At 35.1% G+C, this 16,203-nt stretch overlaps 1 protein-coding gene across 2 annotated transcripts; it reads left to right on the top strand.

Moving 5' to 3' along the window:
• Positions 1 to 3,075: 3,075 nt before the first annotated feature.
• On the top strand, positions 3,076 to 14,214 carry LOC133283846 (aldehyde dehydrogenase family 7 member A1). 2 transcript variants are annotated; one of them, XM_061480756.1, is made up of 15 exons: positions 3,076 to 3,204; positions 3,335 to 3,477; positions 3,644 to 3,730; positions 3,892 to 4,023; positions 4,809 to 4,881; positions 5,038 to 5,060; positions 5,164 to 5,227; positions 5,840 to 5,885; positions 6,749 to 6,929; positions 12,554 to 12,730; positions 12,834 to 13,002; positions 13,125 to 13,261; positions 13,349 to 13,446; positions 13,565 to 13,714; positions 13,825 to 14,214. In XM_061480756.1, the coding sequence occupies exons 2-15, from the start codon at positions 3,343 to 3,345 to the stop codon at positions 13,877 to 13,879; spliced, it is 1,527 nt and encodes a 508-aa protein (XP_061336740.1). In that variant the 5' UTR covers positions 3,076 to 3,204; positions 3,335 to 3,342; the 3' UTR covers positions 13,880 to 14,214. The 2 variants fall into 2 exon arrangements, with proteins under 2 accessions (XP_061336740.1, XP_061336739.1); XM_061480755.1 differs by having other exon boundaries at positions 12,834 to 12,998; positions 13,121 to 13,261; positions 13,825 to 14,213.
• The last annotated feature ends 1,989 nt before the right edge of the window (positions 14,215 to 16,203 follow it).

The following is a 16,203-nucleotide window of genomic DNA, read 5'->3' as shown; positions in this document are numbered from 1 at the left end:
AGCTAAGGTTATTACCCTGAGATAATGTTTGTGAGTTCAATTTTATATATACAAGGAGTGACAGAAAACCTAATTTTATTAAATACAAGTTATAAAGTACTTACCTTTAAATTAATTGGAAAAATTATTAATAACTTTACTAATATTTCATTTATCCTAATCCAATTACCAAAGCCAAAAAAATAGTTTATATTAAAGTTTATAATTTGTCCTTTGATTGATATTTTTATCTTTCTCATTGTTAGTTGAGAATACATGAACCAAGTACCAAGTATCTCTAGTTTTTGGGTTGGATTTAAGCGTTGAGATCGAGCCTCTTTATCTTTTTGATTGAGATTTTGGACTCTCATTTTTAAGACTGACTCGAACACACTGTTTTGAAAAAACAAAAAAATTACCATTTTTGTGTGTGGATAATATGTATATATTTCATACCAGTGTCAAATTAAAATGTTTGACATCAAATCTTAATAATTGATTTTTATCAGTTTAACAGTTATAATTTATTGAGAATTAATAATTAATTAATACGTATGAACTAATAAATTATAACTGTTAGATTGAGAAAATTAATATTTTATATAACAAATTAATTAGAAATAAATATCAATTATGAAAGTTGAAAATAAGTTAAAATAGATTATTTAAAAAAAAAATATATATTTTAACTTAGGTTCGCTTTTTTTACCGTCAATGTGGATAACTTATCTACATTGAGCTCAAAATGATATCGTTTTGAAACGAAAATAACGGTATATTTTTAATTATAATTTATTTTAGGATTATAATAATCTTTTTTATTTTAATTTTTTTCCCAAAATAATATTATTTTAAAAATTAACGTAAATAACTTATCTATGTTCATTTGGAAAAAGATTAGCGCCTTTAACTTATTTTATCTCATTTCGTTGTCGTGTCAAGGAGTAAGCATACGTATCTGAAACAGCAGCCTTATCTAATGATTCTTGTTACGTTTCCACAACATTTTTTAGTTTTAAAATATAAAATAAAAAGTCTGTTAAAATATATATTTTTATTATTTGAAAAAGGGGAGAGATTTTTTGATTGTGATGTAAGATTTTGAAATTTTATTTTTCATCCCAGCTTATTTTTATCCATCTAACTATTATTATTTATTTTAAATTAATAATTAATTAATATAATTCAATACATCGTGAAATAAACGATAAAACTTTTAAGTCTTACTCATCGATCAAAATCTACTTTAAAAAATAAAATAATGGAACTAAAATAATTGTACATACCATGATATCATTATTACTGACGGTTTGATGCTTTTGATATTATAGAAAATAAAAATTATTTTAATATATATATATGAGTTCGCTTTTTCTGTGATTACTGCAGATAAGTTATTTGCAATAAGTCCAATACGACATCGTTTTGGGACGAAAATCATGGTGTTTTTGTAATTTTAATTAAATTTAGAGTTATAATAATCTTTATATTTATAATTTTTTAAGATTTTAATATCAAAACGACGTCGTTTGGGAAATAAATACAGATAAGTTATCTGCATTAACTGCAGAAATATTTTTTCCTATATATATTTATATAAATTTGTAAGGTTCATATAAGTAGAATAATGAAAGAAAAATTCATATATTTTTATCTGTGTATAAGAAATAAATTTATCTTTTATAAAATAATAAATATTAATCTCATAAAATAAAGTATAAAAATGGAAAAGACGTGTAAGAATGAATTTAATCTTATCCAAAAAGCGTATATTCACGATCCACGACAATCCAATACTAAAGGGTTCCGTGACAACTCAACCAAGTAACTCAATTAAGTGACAATAGCATAATGATAATGGTCTTGTACATCATCTCTTTCGCTGGTCCCGAAACCAGAACATTCACTTTTGGTTAAGTTCATCGAACCTACTTTAAATATCGATTTAAATATTTTGATAAAAATAAGTCGGTTAAACTACTAAAATAAAATAAAAACTTTAAACTCAATTTAACTTTACTTCATTTGATTATTTTTAAAATTATTAGATTATTATTAGGTTTTTTTTCTTCTAAAATTATTTAAATAATATTTTAAAATAAATATTTATTTACTTTAAGTAATAGTTAATTTTATATTTTTACTGTAAATGAATATAAATTAATTAAACAAATTAATTAAAATAAATGATTTTAAACTCTAATTATATAAAAATATAAAAAAAGTATGTTAACGATTAACTGAATAGCACTCAACTCGTACAAGAACAACCTAAAATAACAATTTGGTACTATCAGTTCAAATTGACACTCTGCTTTTGGTATCATTAAAACTAAAAAGTATTATTAGGATTTGGATTTTTTTTTTTTTTTTTAACTACAGAGGTTGCACATTTCCATCTAGAAGTTTAAAGTTGCTTAACATATTTTTTTGAATTAACGGAGATAATTATATTATCTATTTATTTATGAAAAAATATTTCTTATTTTAAATGACATAAAATTATGTCATTTTATAAGTGAGATAGACTCAAAAAAAAAAATTATTTAAAATTAAATTTTTAAAAAAATCACTCACTTTCTTCCCATGATTTTTATTTCTTGTATTTATCTCTCTTAAAATAACATAATATATGTCATTTAAAATGAAAAACATCAAACCCTTTATTTAATCTTTCTATCTTTATTTTTTTTTATCATCATGAGATTGTATTTAAATTAATGGTTAAAAGAGAGAAACAAAAAGACATAATTAGTTGAAAAAAACAAGGAATAAAGAAGAAAAAATATATTATTTGATACAGTTAATTTAAATTTAATCTAATAATAATAAAAGTAGAAATATTAAATAGGTAAACAATCCCTTTTATTTGTAATAACATAGTTCAGATTTCACATAATTCAAATAAAACTGCAAATGATGGATTTCCATAATTTTGAAATTTCATGTTCACATATCCCATTTTGATATTACCCTGTCACGTAACAAAATTAAAACATTCTTTAATAAATTAACTATCATTATTAAAGTAATGATTTCCTATTTTCCGAAACTTTATCTTAAAAATTTTCAACTACAAAAATCTTCCAGAATTGTGAACTATCTATGAAAATCCTCCATAATTTTATTTTATTGCGATAGTTCACGATTCACATCATCTGGGAGTGCCAGCATTATTATTAAAAATCCTCAATCAACTTTTCCCATCACTGTCTGTGTCAGAGTGTGAGTAACTCTATAATAACATATTCTTATTCCCACTTCCTGATTCAAATAAATACAGTGCTCGTAAATCGTAATTTGTTCGTAATCGCACAATTTCTCGTTTTTTCGTTTGATCAATTTTCGATTGCAGTGTAATTAATGGGTTCCGATGAAAAAAACATGGAGTTTTTGAAGGAGATCGGTTTGGGTTCCAGCAACATTGGTTGTTACATCAATGGCGAATGGAAGGCCACAGGTTCATCTATCACTTCTGTCAATCCTTCTAACAATCAGGTTCGTCTTTTTTTTTTTTTATTATTATTATTTATTTATTTTTGCCTTACCTGAGTGATGAAAGTTGAACGAATTTGATCTTGATTGCATGATTGTTATCATGGTTTCTGGGTTTTTTTTTTGGCTTTTATTGTCATGCATATAATTATTGTTGATTTGAAATTAGACTATTGCTAAAGTGACCGAAGCAACTATGGAAGATTATGAGGAGGGATTGCAAGCTTGTTCTGTAGCAGCTAAGATGTGGATGACCGTGAGTATTTTTCTTTTTAATTATCTTTGCTTTTTATACTTTTTTTTTTAGTGAGTTTTATAGTTGTGTTTTGGTTACATGGTAGAGTTGGGAGAGCCAGTACTGCATTTATGTACTATTGGAAACTAAAATAAGGATGTGTCTTTATAATGTTGTTGCAGATTCCGGCACCTAAGAGAGGTGAGATTGTGAGACAGATTGGCGAAGCATTAAGGGCCAAATTGGATCCTTTGGGTAGGCTGGTTTCTCTTGAGATGGGAAAAATTCTTCCAGAAGGAATTGGGGAGGTTCAGGTATGATATGATATGACTATTCTCTTTATTCTGCAATTTTTTCTAACATGTTGTCAGGTTTGACAAGGTAGAAGTCAGAGTTTAGATTGCGTATAAAACTTCTTGGTGTCAGCTAAATTAAGATAATTAGTGGTGAGCTTTAACTGTTTCTAATGAGAGTAATGTAATGTACTCAGGGGCACCCAAATTTATGTCGTTCTGATGAAACTTTATGCCCTGTAGCTGATTATCCGGTGATTTACATCGCAATGTTCTTAGAAATGTGAAGGGATTTGATGATTTGTCAAATTATTTTTTCTTTTATAATTTTTCATGTGGGCCTTCCTGAGCAGCCGCACATATCAAACTGCATTTACTTTTTTTTTTATTCCCCCTCGATGCCGCTTATATCGTCACTATATACTAAGGCTTTGATCACTTAATTCAAAGTTTGTTTTTTCTCAGAAGACAATTATGTCCAAAGTAAGATGGTTCTATTCAGTTTCTGTGTAAATTGCTTATATTTTAGATTTGTTCAAATACTCGCTGCATCTTCTTAGCCTATGCCCTGTATTTGGTTCTAGGAGGATGTTCACTTTTCAAAGTTGCCTCGTTCTCTTTTTAGGGGCATTCCATAAATGTTTGGTGTGTATATAGGCTACTGCACCCTGAAAGCAATTTAGTGCTTTTGCTAATTATGCGCCTAACTAATTTAATCATATACACTATGTAAAAGAGAAAATTATTATGTGAAAGATTTAATAGTTGCACACAACATTTGTACTCATTCATCCTGTCTATTACAGGAAATAATCGATATGTGTGATTATGCTGTTGGGCTAAGCCGACAATTGAATGGGTCAATTATACCATCCGAACGTAAGATGGGTTATATTAGTTGTTCATCTTTTCTTTATTATCCTTCTGGTGACATAGTGATTTAAAATAATTTGTAGTTAGGGATAGGCTCTTTTTATACTAATATCTCTTCAATGTGTATTGAGATTTTGTTTTCTTTTACTTGTTTCCTTACAGGTCCAGATCATGCGATGTTTGAGGTGCAAATGTGCAATATTTAAACTAAGATTATTCACTGACTTCTATACTATTTTATAGTAGGAGGTATAATCATTAACTGCAATGCATGCTTTTACACAACAGGTATGGAACCCACTAGGAATAGTCGGTGTAATCACTGCTTTCAACTTTCCATGCGCTGTTCTCGGTATGCTTTTTTCTTATCCTGTCTCAACACACACAGTAATAAATTCCTTTGGATCTTAGATATCAATTCAGCATTACATACGATCAGTTGGAGAATGTTAATGGATTTATTCACTGTCATCTGGTCATATAATTTTAGGCATGTTTCAAAACATCACCCGAAAGTCTGGTACATTTTTCTAGGAGTCATGTTGATTTGTAATCAACTTGATTGTGATTATCTTTCTGATAAAATTTTACATTATCCTCAATTCATTAAGCTTGTATATTATCCAATGCTTTACCACGTTTGGCTCACTTCAATAATATCTCTCTATATTTTCAATACATTCCCATCTGGTGATATATTTTAGCTTATTGTTACTTGTTAAGTGCTCTTCATATAATACAAAAATAATTTAGAACAAGGATAGCAACTTTGAATCTTTGGCAATCAAACATACTACTGGTATCATAATAATCACATGCTGACATATATGTGAACATAATTTTCTCGAAGTATTTTCCATCCAGTTTGACTGCATTCTGCATCATATGATCTACTTTCTATACCCTAAAATTTTTCTGATGCTTTTATTGTAATCAAAACTTGTTCATTTCCGTTGTGCCTCAGGATGGAATGCGTGCATTGCATTAGTCTGTGGTAACTGTGTTGTGTGGTAAGTTTACGTCTCTCTCTAGATATTATACGAGATTAATCAACTGGCCATATTTGAGTGAGATATGATTTTTTTGTTAATATTTAATGGCCTTTACTATTTGTTTTCTTTATTTTCATATGTGATTAGCATTGATTGTTGAGGCATTTCATTTCCAAAATTGGTTGGACCAATGCTATATGCAGACATCATATCAATTTTCTTGGTCCTTTTTTTTTGTGTGCACTATTTTCTTTGATTTCAATGGCAGTTAAACTCTCAACTTTGTATAACCAATACTTCAGTTCTTGATACATCAGTGTTTAGTGTATGTGTTTTGTCAGAACCAATTACTTTGATTGTTAATCAAACTGAGAGATTGTGGCCTACCCTTTGACTCTCGGGTTTTCCTGCAACTCACATCTTGTTAATGCAATCCACCTCTAAGGTGGATCTCTAACCCAATTTATGTGGACCTCTAAGTTGTTGCTATATATTTCTCTTTGTTTAATGCGGCATCTGGAGGTGGGTTTGATTTATGCAATCTGCCTCTTGCAAATGTAAGGTAAGGCTGCCTACTATAAGAAGGGTTTCTTATGTAGAGTGGAAGCTTCACCCCCCCCACCTCAAAAAAAAAAAAAAGTAAATAAATAATTAAATGAGTAAATTTTATATAATAACTAATATACACGGACAAGAAATAAGGTCTATCAGAAAGTCATTAAGTGATCAAATTATCTTCTTAGGTCCTGTTGATATCTTTATGACCTCTTTGCAAATCAGTTTGAATTTTTTATGTGATATATTGTCAGCTTCTTCCTCTGGAGTGTTTCAAATTTTTATGTTTTCAATATAAGTTTTTCTGATTACTACATGCATTAAAGGAAGGGCGCTCCAACAACTCCATTGGTAACTATTGCTGTGACAAAGCTAGTAGCTGAAGTTCTTGAGAGGAACAAATTACCTGGTGCAATATTCACCTCTTTCTGTGGAGGTGCTGAAATTGGTCAAGCAATAGCTAAAGACACACGCATTCCCCTGGTTTCATTTACTGGAAGTTCAAAGGTACTTTCATTGTGTACTGACTTGATCATTGGACAATGTTTTAAACTGGTGACATAATTTAATCAATTGAATGGAATGTGTGAATTTCCGCTTTGTGCTAAAAGATGTAGTTGTCGCTGGAATGATGCTCAGTTTAGTAGCCTATAGGAGTGGAATCAGTCTCATTACAGTAACTGTTTTTACAGATATCAGATATGTGATATCTAATAGCCTAAAACCTCATTTCTTTAGTGGGACTACCTCCATGTGTCATGCTCTGTGCAATCATATATAATGCTTTCGTCTCCCTATTAAAAAATGTTGTGCAGAGATACTGTGCAAATGTTTACTTATTTCAGTATGATTTGAAGATGACTGTTAGAATATTAGATATGATAATGATTAGATTTGATTAGATATGATTGGATTCTGTCTTATCCGTAAATAGTCTGACTGTATTCTGACTGTATTAGGATTAGGTTTGGATTAGGTTTGGGCCTTACACTTAAGCCCATTAGGGTCTCTATATATTGTAACTCCGTGACACAGATCAATACACAACGTATTCTTTTACATTTAACTTGGTACCAGAGCTATTTCGTTCTGGGAACCCTCGCTTCCGCTTAGAAATCTTGTTCTTCGCTTTAAAACCTAAGCCCACTGCTTAGGAGTCATCTTTTCTTTGCCGTGCGTCCTTCCGGTAAGACATCAAGGGCTGTAAGTCCTCTCCAGGCATCTTCTGCACGTGTCCACATCCCCAAACAGTCACCGGAGTACCATCAGCCACCGTTAGCCACCGTCAGCCACTGTTCAGGCTGCCGGAGTACTTTTCCAGCGAGTTTTCAGTCTGGAACGAACGCGAACAGAACCCTCTCCTCCCGGCGACCTGCTCTGTGGAAGTCCGGCCACCATCGGAGTTGTCACGCGCTCTCACGCGCCTCCAGTCTTCTCTGCGCGTGGGCTTCACGCGCCACCTTCTGCCGGCGCGTGAGCACTATTCCGGCGGCTTTTTCCGGCCGGTCTTGGACAGAGAAGCTCGTCTTCTCCTCCTCTTTCTGGATCTGTGGTTGGTTCTTTGTGGGTCTGACTTTTTGTGCGCACCTCTTCTTGCTTGGTGATCAGGTTCGTTTCTCTTTATTCGGTTTGTATCTTTGTGATTTGATACTATGGCAGCAAACCCTCCAATTCATTCGGAGGTCAAGTCTCCATCTCCTCCTTTGAGAAATTCTCCCAATATCATCTCTACCAATATTGGGTCCATTACCTCTTCAAAATTGAAGGGATCTGTTAATTACAAGAACTGGGCCACCTCTGTTCGAGTTTGGTTCTTTGGACAAGGATATGGGAACCATCTCACAACTAAGTCTACTGATGTCCCTAAGGAGGACAAGTCTGATTGGGAAAAGATTGACAACCAGCTTCTGAGTGTCCTCTGGCAATCCATTGATCCGATTGTCTTGGATATCTTTTATTCATTTCAAACTTGCATTGAAGTGTGGGAGGAAGCAAAAAACCTCTACACTAATGATGTTCAGCAGCTCTATTTCATTATCTCTCAGTTTATGGAATTGAGCAAATCATCCGACATTCAGACGGAGACATATATTGGCAAGAGTCGCTCTTTGATGCAGGCATATTTGGATATGCTGCCTTACCCTACTGATGCTACTGCATATCGGAAACAGGTGGAACGTCTCTTTATGGTTGCCACACTTTCTGGCCTTCCCGAAGAATATGATAATGTTCGTGATACTATCTTGACTAGTGGGGAGCCTGATCTATCCATGACGTATCAGCGTCTTCTGAATTTGAATAAGAAATCTGCTCCTGCATCGTCTTCTGCTGTTGATTCTACTGCTCTAGTTTCCCGTACTGATTTTCGCGGGCATATTGGAGGTGGACGTGGTCGTGGTAGAGGCCCAGGAGGCCGGGGCCCAGGAGGACGTAGCCCAGGAGGTCGTGGCCCAGGAGGTCCAGTCGGACGTGGTCAGCGACCTCGTTGTCATTACTGTCAGCAACTTGGTCATTATGAGGAACGCTGCTACACCAAGTATCCTCACATGCGACCTTCTTTTGCTGCTAATGTAGCTCAATCGGATACTGCTTCAAATGGTTCAGTCTCTCTCTCCTCTGAAGAATATGCAGCATTCCAGGCCCTTCTCAGGAAGTCCTCTCCTCAATCTCAGGCCTCTGCTTCAGAAACTGGTAATCCTGTTGCTTGTGTTTCTCATTCTGCATCACTTGGTCCTTGGATATTTGACTCAGGTGCTACTGATCACCTCTGTGGTAATAAGGAACTCTTTTCTTCCCTTACATATTCTAATAATTTACCCTCTTTTACTCTTGCTGATGGAACTAAGGCCCCCGTTCATGGGATTGGACAAATCTGTCCAACCTCCTCATTGACCTTGACATCTGTCTATTACATTCCTCACATCCCTTATAATTTAATATCGGTTAGTAAATTGATCAATTCTCTTAATTGTATTGTCACATTCTCAAACCATTCTGTTTCTGTGCAGGACCCGGGTACGGGGAAGATGATTGGAGTGGGCTGTGAGTCACGGGGTCTGTTCTACCTTGATGTGCCGAGTCCTTCAGTTGCTTGTTCTCTCACAGAATCTCCACAGCTCATCCACAGTCGTCTCGGGCATCCTAGTCTTGCGAAATTGCAGAAGATGGTTCCTCTTTTATCCGGTCTTCAAACTTTAGATTGTCAGTCATGTCAGCAAGGAAAGCACATACGCTCCTCCTTTGCTAATCGAGTCAATAAACGAGCTGATGCTCCTTTTTCAATTATTCATTCAGATGTTTGGGGTCCTAGTCGTAGTGTGTCTATTTTAGGTTTTCGGTATTTTGTCACCTTTATTGATGATTTCTCCCGTTGTACTTGGATTTATTTAATGAAAAACCGTTCTGAGTTGTTTTCTATTTATCAAAAGTTTTCTGCTGAAATTCATACTCAATTTGGTGCTTCTATTCGTATTTTACGTAGTGATAATGCTAAGGAGTATGTTTCTGTTGACTTTTCTCACTTCTTAGCCACACAGGGTACTTTACACCAAACCACTTGTCCTCACACTCCACAACAAAATGGAGTAGCTGAACGTAAGAATAGACATCTAATTGAGATTGCCAGGACTCTTCTTATTCACATGCATGTTCCTCTTCACTTTTGGGCTGATGCAGTCCTTGCTTCTTGCTTTCTCATCAACCGCATGCCTTCATCTGTGCTTAATAATGATATTTCTCATAACTTATTGTTTCCAGATGTTTCTCTCTTTCCTCTATCCCCACATGTTTTTGGTTGTACCTGTTTTGTTCATGATCTCACTCCTGGTAAGGATAAGTGAACATCCAAAGCCTTTAAATGCATTTTTCTTGGTTACTCTCGTCTTCAAAAGGGTTATCGTTGTTACTCTCCTGACTTCAAGCGTTACTTAGTTTCTGCGGATGTCACCTTTTTTGATCAACAACCCTTTAATTCTATCCCATCTCCATTGTCACAGGTTGATCATGTTCTTCCTGTTCCTTTTCTTGATTTGTCTTTGCCAGATGCAGGTGCTTCTACTCCAGATAAGCAATCACCTATTGCTCCAGTACCTAAGGACCGTCCACTTCTCACTTATCAGCGTCGTAAGACAGTACCTCCAGTCGACTCGACCCCTGCTGACTCATTGCCCTCTGCAGTTGATTCTTCCCCTCCGGATCCTTCACCAGAGGCTCTTCCCATTGCTCAAAGAAAAGGTACACGTACTACTTGTAACCCTTATTCTCTTTATACCTTCTTGAGCTATGATCGCCTTTCTCCTCCTCATTTCACCTTTGTTTCTAGTCTTTCTTCTGTTCCTATTCCTAAGACCACAGGTGAAGCACTTTCCCATCCAGGATGGCGCCAAGCGATGCTTGATGAGATGACCGCACTTCATACCAATGGCACTTGGGACCTTGTTTCTGCTCCTCCAGAGAAGTCTATAGTTGGTTGTCGCTGGGTGTTTACTGTGAAAGTTGAACCTGATGGCCATGTTGATCGTCTCAAGGCACGCCTAGTTGCCAAGGGTTTTACTCAAATCTTTGGCCTTGACTATAGCGATACATTCTCTCCAGTCGCTAAGATGGCTTCCGTCCGCCTATTTCTTGCCCTTGCTGCTATTCGTCACTGGCCACTCCTTCAACTTGACATCAAAAATGCCTTTCTTCATGGTGATTTACAAGAAGAAGTTTACATGGAGCAACCACCTGGTTTTGTTGCTCAGGGGGAGTCTGGGAAGGTATGTCGTCTTTGAAAATCCTTATATGGTCTCAAGCAGTCTCCTCGAGCATGGTTCAGTCGCTTCAGTTCTGCTGTACAGGCGTTTGGCCTAATTCGCAGTAAAGTTGACCATTCTGTATTCTATAGGATTACATCTCCTAACAAGTGCATCTATTTGTTAGTCTATGTTGATGACATCATCCTCACCGGAAGTGATCAAGACGGAATCCATCAGTTAAAACAACATTTATTCAGTGCATTTCAAACAAAGGACCTTGGGAAGCTGCGTTACTTCTTGGGAATTGAGGTGGCGCAATCTAGACAGGGCATTTCTATCTGTCAAAGGAAGTATGCCTTGGATATCCTAGAGGAGACTGGTATGTTGGGGTGTAAACCAGTTGATACACCCATGGATCCTAATGTTAAGTTATTGCCCAGACAGGGGGAGCCATTATCTGATCCTGGACGTTATCGAAGGCTGATTGGGAAGCTCAATTATCTTACTGTGACTAGGCCAGATATTTCTTTCGCTGTCAGTACGGCCAGTCAGTTCCTTGATTCCCCTTGTGATTCACATTGGGATGCTGCTATGAGGATCCTCCGATACATCAAAGGAGCACCAGGAAAAGGTTTGTTGTATTCGGATCAGGGAAATACAGAAATTTGTGGTTACTCAGATGCCGATTGGGCAGGATCACCCTCGGACAGACGCTCTACTTCTGGTTATTGTGTCTTCTTCGGAGGAAACTTAATCTCATGGAAAATCAAGAAACAACCTGTTGTTTCCCGATCTAGTGCAGAAGCTGAGTATCGTGCAATGGCAAATACTACCTGTGAGTTGATCTGGTTAAAGCAGTTGATTCAGGAGCTTCATCTTTGTGAACAGAAACAACCCATGACACTCATATGTGATAATCAAGCTGCGCTACATATATCCTCTAATCCTGTTTTTCATGAGAGGACCAAACATATAGAGATTGATTGTCACTTCATTCGGGAAAAGATTCAGTCAGGAGAAATCAAGACAGCTTTTGTCAACTCGTCTAATCAACTAGCAGATGTTTTCACTAAAGCTCTTAGAGGTCCTCGGGTTGAATACATTTGTAACAAGCTTGGTGCTCATAATATATACGCACCAGCTTGAGGGGGAGTGTTAGAATATTAGATATGATATGATTAGATTTGATTAGATATGATTGGATTCTGTCTTATCCGTAAATAGTCTGACTGTATTCTGACTGTATTAGGATTAGGTTTGGGCCTTACACTTAAGCCCATTAGGGTCTCTATATATTGTAACTCCGTGACACAGATCAATACACAACGTATTCTTTTACATTTAACTATGACAATCTATGCTGTTGACTTGATAATGACGTGTTCCCTATTATAGGTGGGCTTGATGGTCCAGCAAACAGTGAATGAGAGATTTGGCAAATGCTTGCTTGAGTTAAGTGGTAACAATGCAATAATAGTCATGGAGGATGCAGACATCAAACTGGCTGTACGCTCTATTTTGTTTGCGGCTGTGGGTACTGCTGGTCAGCGGTGCACATCTTGCCGTAGACTGGTATTAGAACCAATTTAAAAAATTGAATTTCACAATTGTAATGTAGTTATATTGATTCTTTGAAGGTATATTTATTTGTTAATTTGGCTGCCTTTTACTGCAGTTTCTGCATGAGAGTATTTACTCAAATGTACTAGATCAACTTACTGCAGTCTACAAACAAGTCAAAATTGGGAATCCCCTGGAGAAAGGGACTCTAGTTGGGCCCTTGCATACTCGATCTTCAGTGGAAAACTTTCAGAAGGGTATTTCGGTCATAAAATCTCAGGCATGTTATCTTATCTGTAATTTTGCTCAGTTGTATATGGCTATATGCAAACTTTTGCTCAAATATGATGGATGCTTGTACTTTTTGTGTGGAGATGGTTTACTAGATACTCTGATTATCAGGGAGGGAAGATCCTAACAGGGGGCTCTGTAATAGAGTCAGAAGGAAACTTTGTACAACCAACAATTGTTGAGATTTCTCCCGATGCTCGTGTAGTTAAAGAAGAATTGTTTGGTCCAGTTTTATATGTTATGAAATTTCAGGTAGCGTATTATCTATATATTCTTTTGTTGGACTTATTTTCTTTTGGAGTTTAGTTTCTGCTTGAACTTCATGATTTTTCTACTTAGACTCTGGAAGAAGCAATTGCCTTGAACAATTCTGTTCCTCAAGGATTGAGTAGTTCAATATTTACCCAAAAACTTGAAGCTATCTTCAGATGGATTGGGTAAGTACTTATTTTATTTATTTATTTATTTTTTGTCCTATCCTCTCTTAAAGGATGTTTGTGGTGGTTTATAGTTGAATAAATAGTATATTTTGCATGTTCATGGGTGTGAATACAGGCCACGAGGTAGTGATTGTGGTATAGTGAATGTGAACATACCAACAAATGGAGCTGAAATTGGTGGTGCCTTTGGTGGAGAAAAGGCAACTGGTGGTGGTCGTGAAGCAGGAAGTGACTCATGGAAGCAGTACATGCGGCGTTCTACATGGTAAGTCTTAGTTGAATTTAAGATGTTGCATTGGGCCTGTGTTAAATGCTCTGTTAATTATCTTTTTCTGTGCATGTTCATAATGACATTATAATTACTGTCCTTGGCAGCACCATCAATTATGGAGGTGAACTACCGTTAGCTCAGGGAATAAACTTTGGCTAGCAAGCCATCCTTGCACACGAGGATGCTCAAATGCAATTTTCAGCCAGAATTTAAGATGAAGCTTGGTTGACGGGGCCTCAAAGTGTTGTTTTAACAATATATGCTGTGAGGGCGGTACCTTGACAGCTTCAATGTGCAAGATATTAAACAAATGTCCAATAAATTAGGTGCAAAAACTCTTATATCCCCATCGAAAATGTTTTAATATTTTTATTCAATGTGGTTCTCTGTGATTCTGTTATATGTTGTAGGTTTGGCAAATCCATCTTAGAAGGATTTCATGCTAAGAGCATGTTTGACACTTTTTTTTAAGCGTTAAAAAAAAATTCAAAAAATTAAGTTAAAATCTGTTTGATAATTGTATAAAGTTATCTTTAGGGATACATTATTCCTACTACTGCTGAATCGAACAAAATAGCGATTTTGATAAAAATCCTTTTTTAGAGAGAGATTAAATAATTTGTTATACCCTGAATTATTAGGATAAATGATAAAATTTATAAATAAAATTTTAGAATAAGGATATAATTAAAAATAAATATAAAAATTTCAAAATTGATATATATATGTTAAAAAAAACCCCTCTTATGATAATTAGCTTTTAGCTCTTTTTTCTTTATTATAATTTTTTTATAAAATTATATTTAATTAAATTTTTGCTTATAAGGAGAAGAACTTATAAAAAGTTTTGCTTTCTTTACCAAAAAAAAATAAAAATAAAAAGTTTTGCTTATAAGGAGAAGCTTCTACTTATCAGTCGTTTGGGCCATAATGTGCTGTTGCAGCTGTTCTAACTTCTAAGGCATATAATGATGGCCTTACTGTAAAGCTTTAAGTAAAGATCTAGTTTAAAAAAGAGTACTGAAAAGCCAAACTCTTCATCAAACTATTTAGATTCTATTATATCTAGCCTCACTGGTACTGAAGTAGCAGGCCCTTACTCTTTAGTCCTTAGTTGTGCTTTATATCATGCATGCACCTGTTGGAAGTAGAGCCGGCAAAATGGGTTCGGCTTAGCGGGTTAACTCGTCCTACCAATTAAATGGAATGGGGGGGACTGAGTTTTTTAACTCATCTTAAAAGCATGGCAATGCGGGGCGGATTAGTTTTTTGACGGGTTGATGGCTGGCATAAGCGGATCAGTATAAAATAAGCTCGGGTTGGCGGGTTAACCCGCCCAGCCTGCCAAACGGGGCAGGACGAGCCGAGTTTTTCAACCCACTTTTAAAAGTGGGACGAAGCGGGGTGACTCGTTTTTTAGCAAGTTGACGGCGGGATAGGGTGAGGCGGACCGCCATCTTTGCCATCTCTAGTTGGAAGCATGTGGAGGTAGAAAAAGAAAAGAAAAGAAACTAATCGGGGATACTGGAGGAAGAAGCTGGTGTAATCATGCTGATGTTGCAACCTAAACAATTTATAGGTTTAGACCTTATTCATTAAGATAAGTCATAAGAGAAACCCCACGATTCATTACTTGCTAATGTTTTGAAAAAGGCTCAACCTTATTGGATTAAATTAGTCAATTTTCTTTGAAGGCAGAACTGCACTAGAAATGGAATGCAGATTGATTTCATAAGCACGAAACGTTAGGTAAAAAACTTTTTATACCAAGCCTATAATTGGAAGTTATTCCAATGACCCATGAAATGATGGATTCCATAAAGTTTCAAGATTGAGAAAAAGGGGCCAGACTGCGGGGCATTAGCAGTGAAGGATGTGTTTAACATACCAAATTTGTTATTCAAAACTAATATTCACATACGGAAAAAGATACCCTTTGTTTTACCCAGTCTGTTTGAAGGTTGCTACTTGCAATTCCATGCAATTTTTTGTAAAGGTTATGGCTTATGCAGCGTAATACCAATCTGCAGTCTGTTCCGAGAAAAAGAAAAATATTTTGTATTGATTTTTTCAAATTCTGGCTTTGAACCTAAGGAAATTCATTTCAATACTCATTTACTCTTTCACACTAACTTAATGTATTTAAAGATCAGGAGTTTTAATTTTATGTGCTAATTTCATGGTTCTGAATCCAAGTAATCATAATATGAAAAACAACTCTTTAACCCCCTGTTCAGTGCCTCTCTCGCCTTTTGCTTTACTGGCACTATACTTTTTTTTAATTATAAATTGATTAATAAATTACATATTAAATAACAAAAGTTAATTTTTATTATTCAGATTGACATAAACTCTGTAATCTCTTTTTTATAAAATGTAATATGATGCGTAATTTTCGATGGAAGTACTTAAATGACCCGTCCAATTAATTTACTTATAAAATTTTATTGGGTTTAACATTTTTGTTTTTAGTGTAGAATTTG

This window comes from Gastrolobium bilobum, unplaced genomic scaffold, assembly GCF_033153095.1.
Source record: "Gastrolobium bilobum isolate Gb01-03AN ecotype WA unplaced genomic scaffold, APGP_CSIRO_Gbil_v1 utg116680, whole genome shotgun sequence".
In the NCBI taxonomy this organism is placed as follows: Eukaryota; Viridiplantae; Streptophyta; class Magnoliopsida; order Fabales; family Fabaceae; genus Gastrolobium; species Gastrolobium bilobum.
Note: the sequence above shows the minus strand (reverse complement) of the source record. Positions and strands in the feature narration are given on the sequence as shown.

What these genes read in the sequence shown, in the direction of transcription:
- LOC133283846 (XM_061480756.1), top strand. Translation starts at nt 3,343, where the DNA reads ATGGGTTCCGATGAAAAAAACATGGAGTTTTTGAAGGAGATCGGTTTG. An exon ending in CAGCTAAGATGTGGATGACC is followed by an intron (nt 3,731 to 3,891) that starts GTGAGTATTTTT and finishes ATGTTGTTGCAG; the next exon opens with ATTCCGGCACCTAAGAGAGG. An exon ending in GTCAATTATACCATCCGAAC is followed by an intron (nt 4,882 to 5,037) that starts GTAAGATGGGTT and finishes GTTTCCTTACAG; the next exon opens with GTCCAGATCATGCGATGTTT.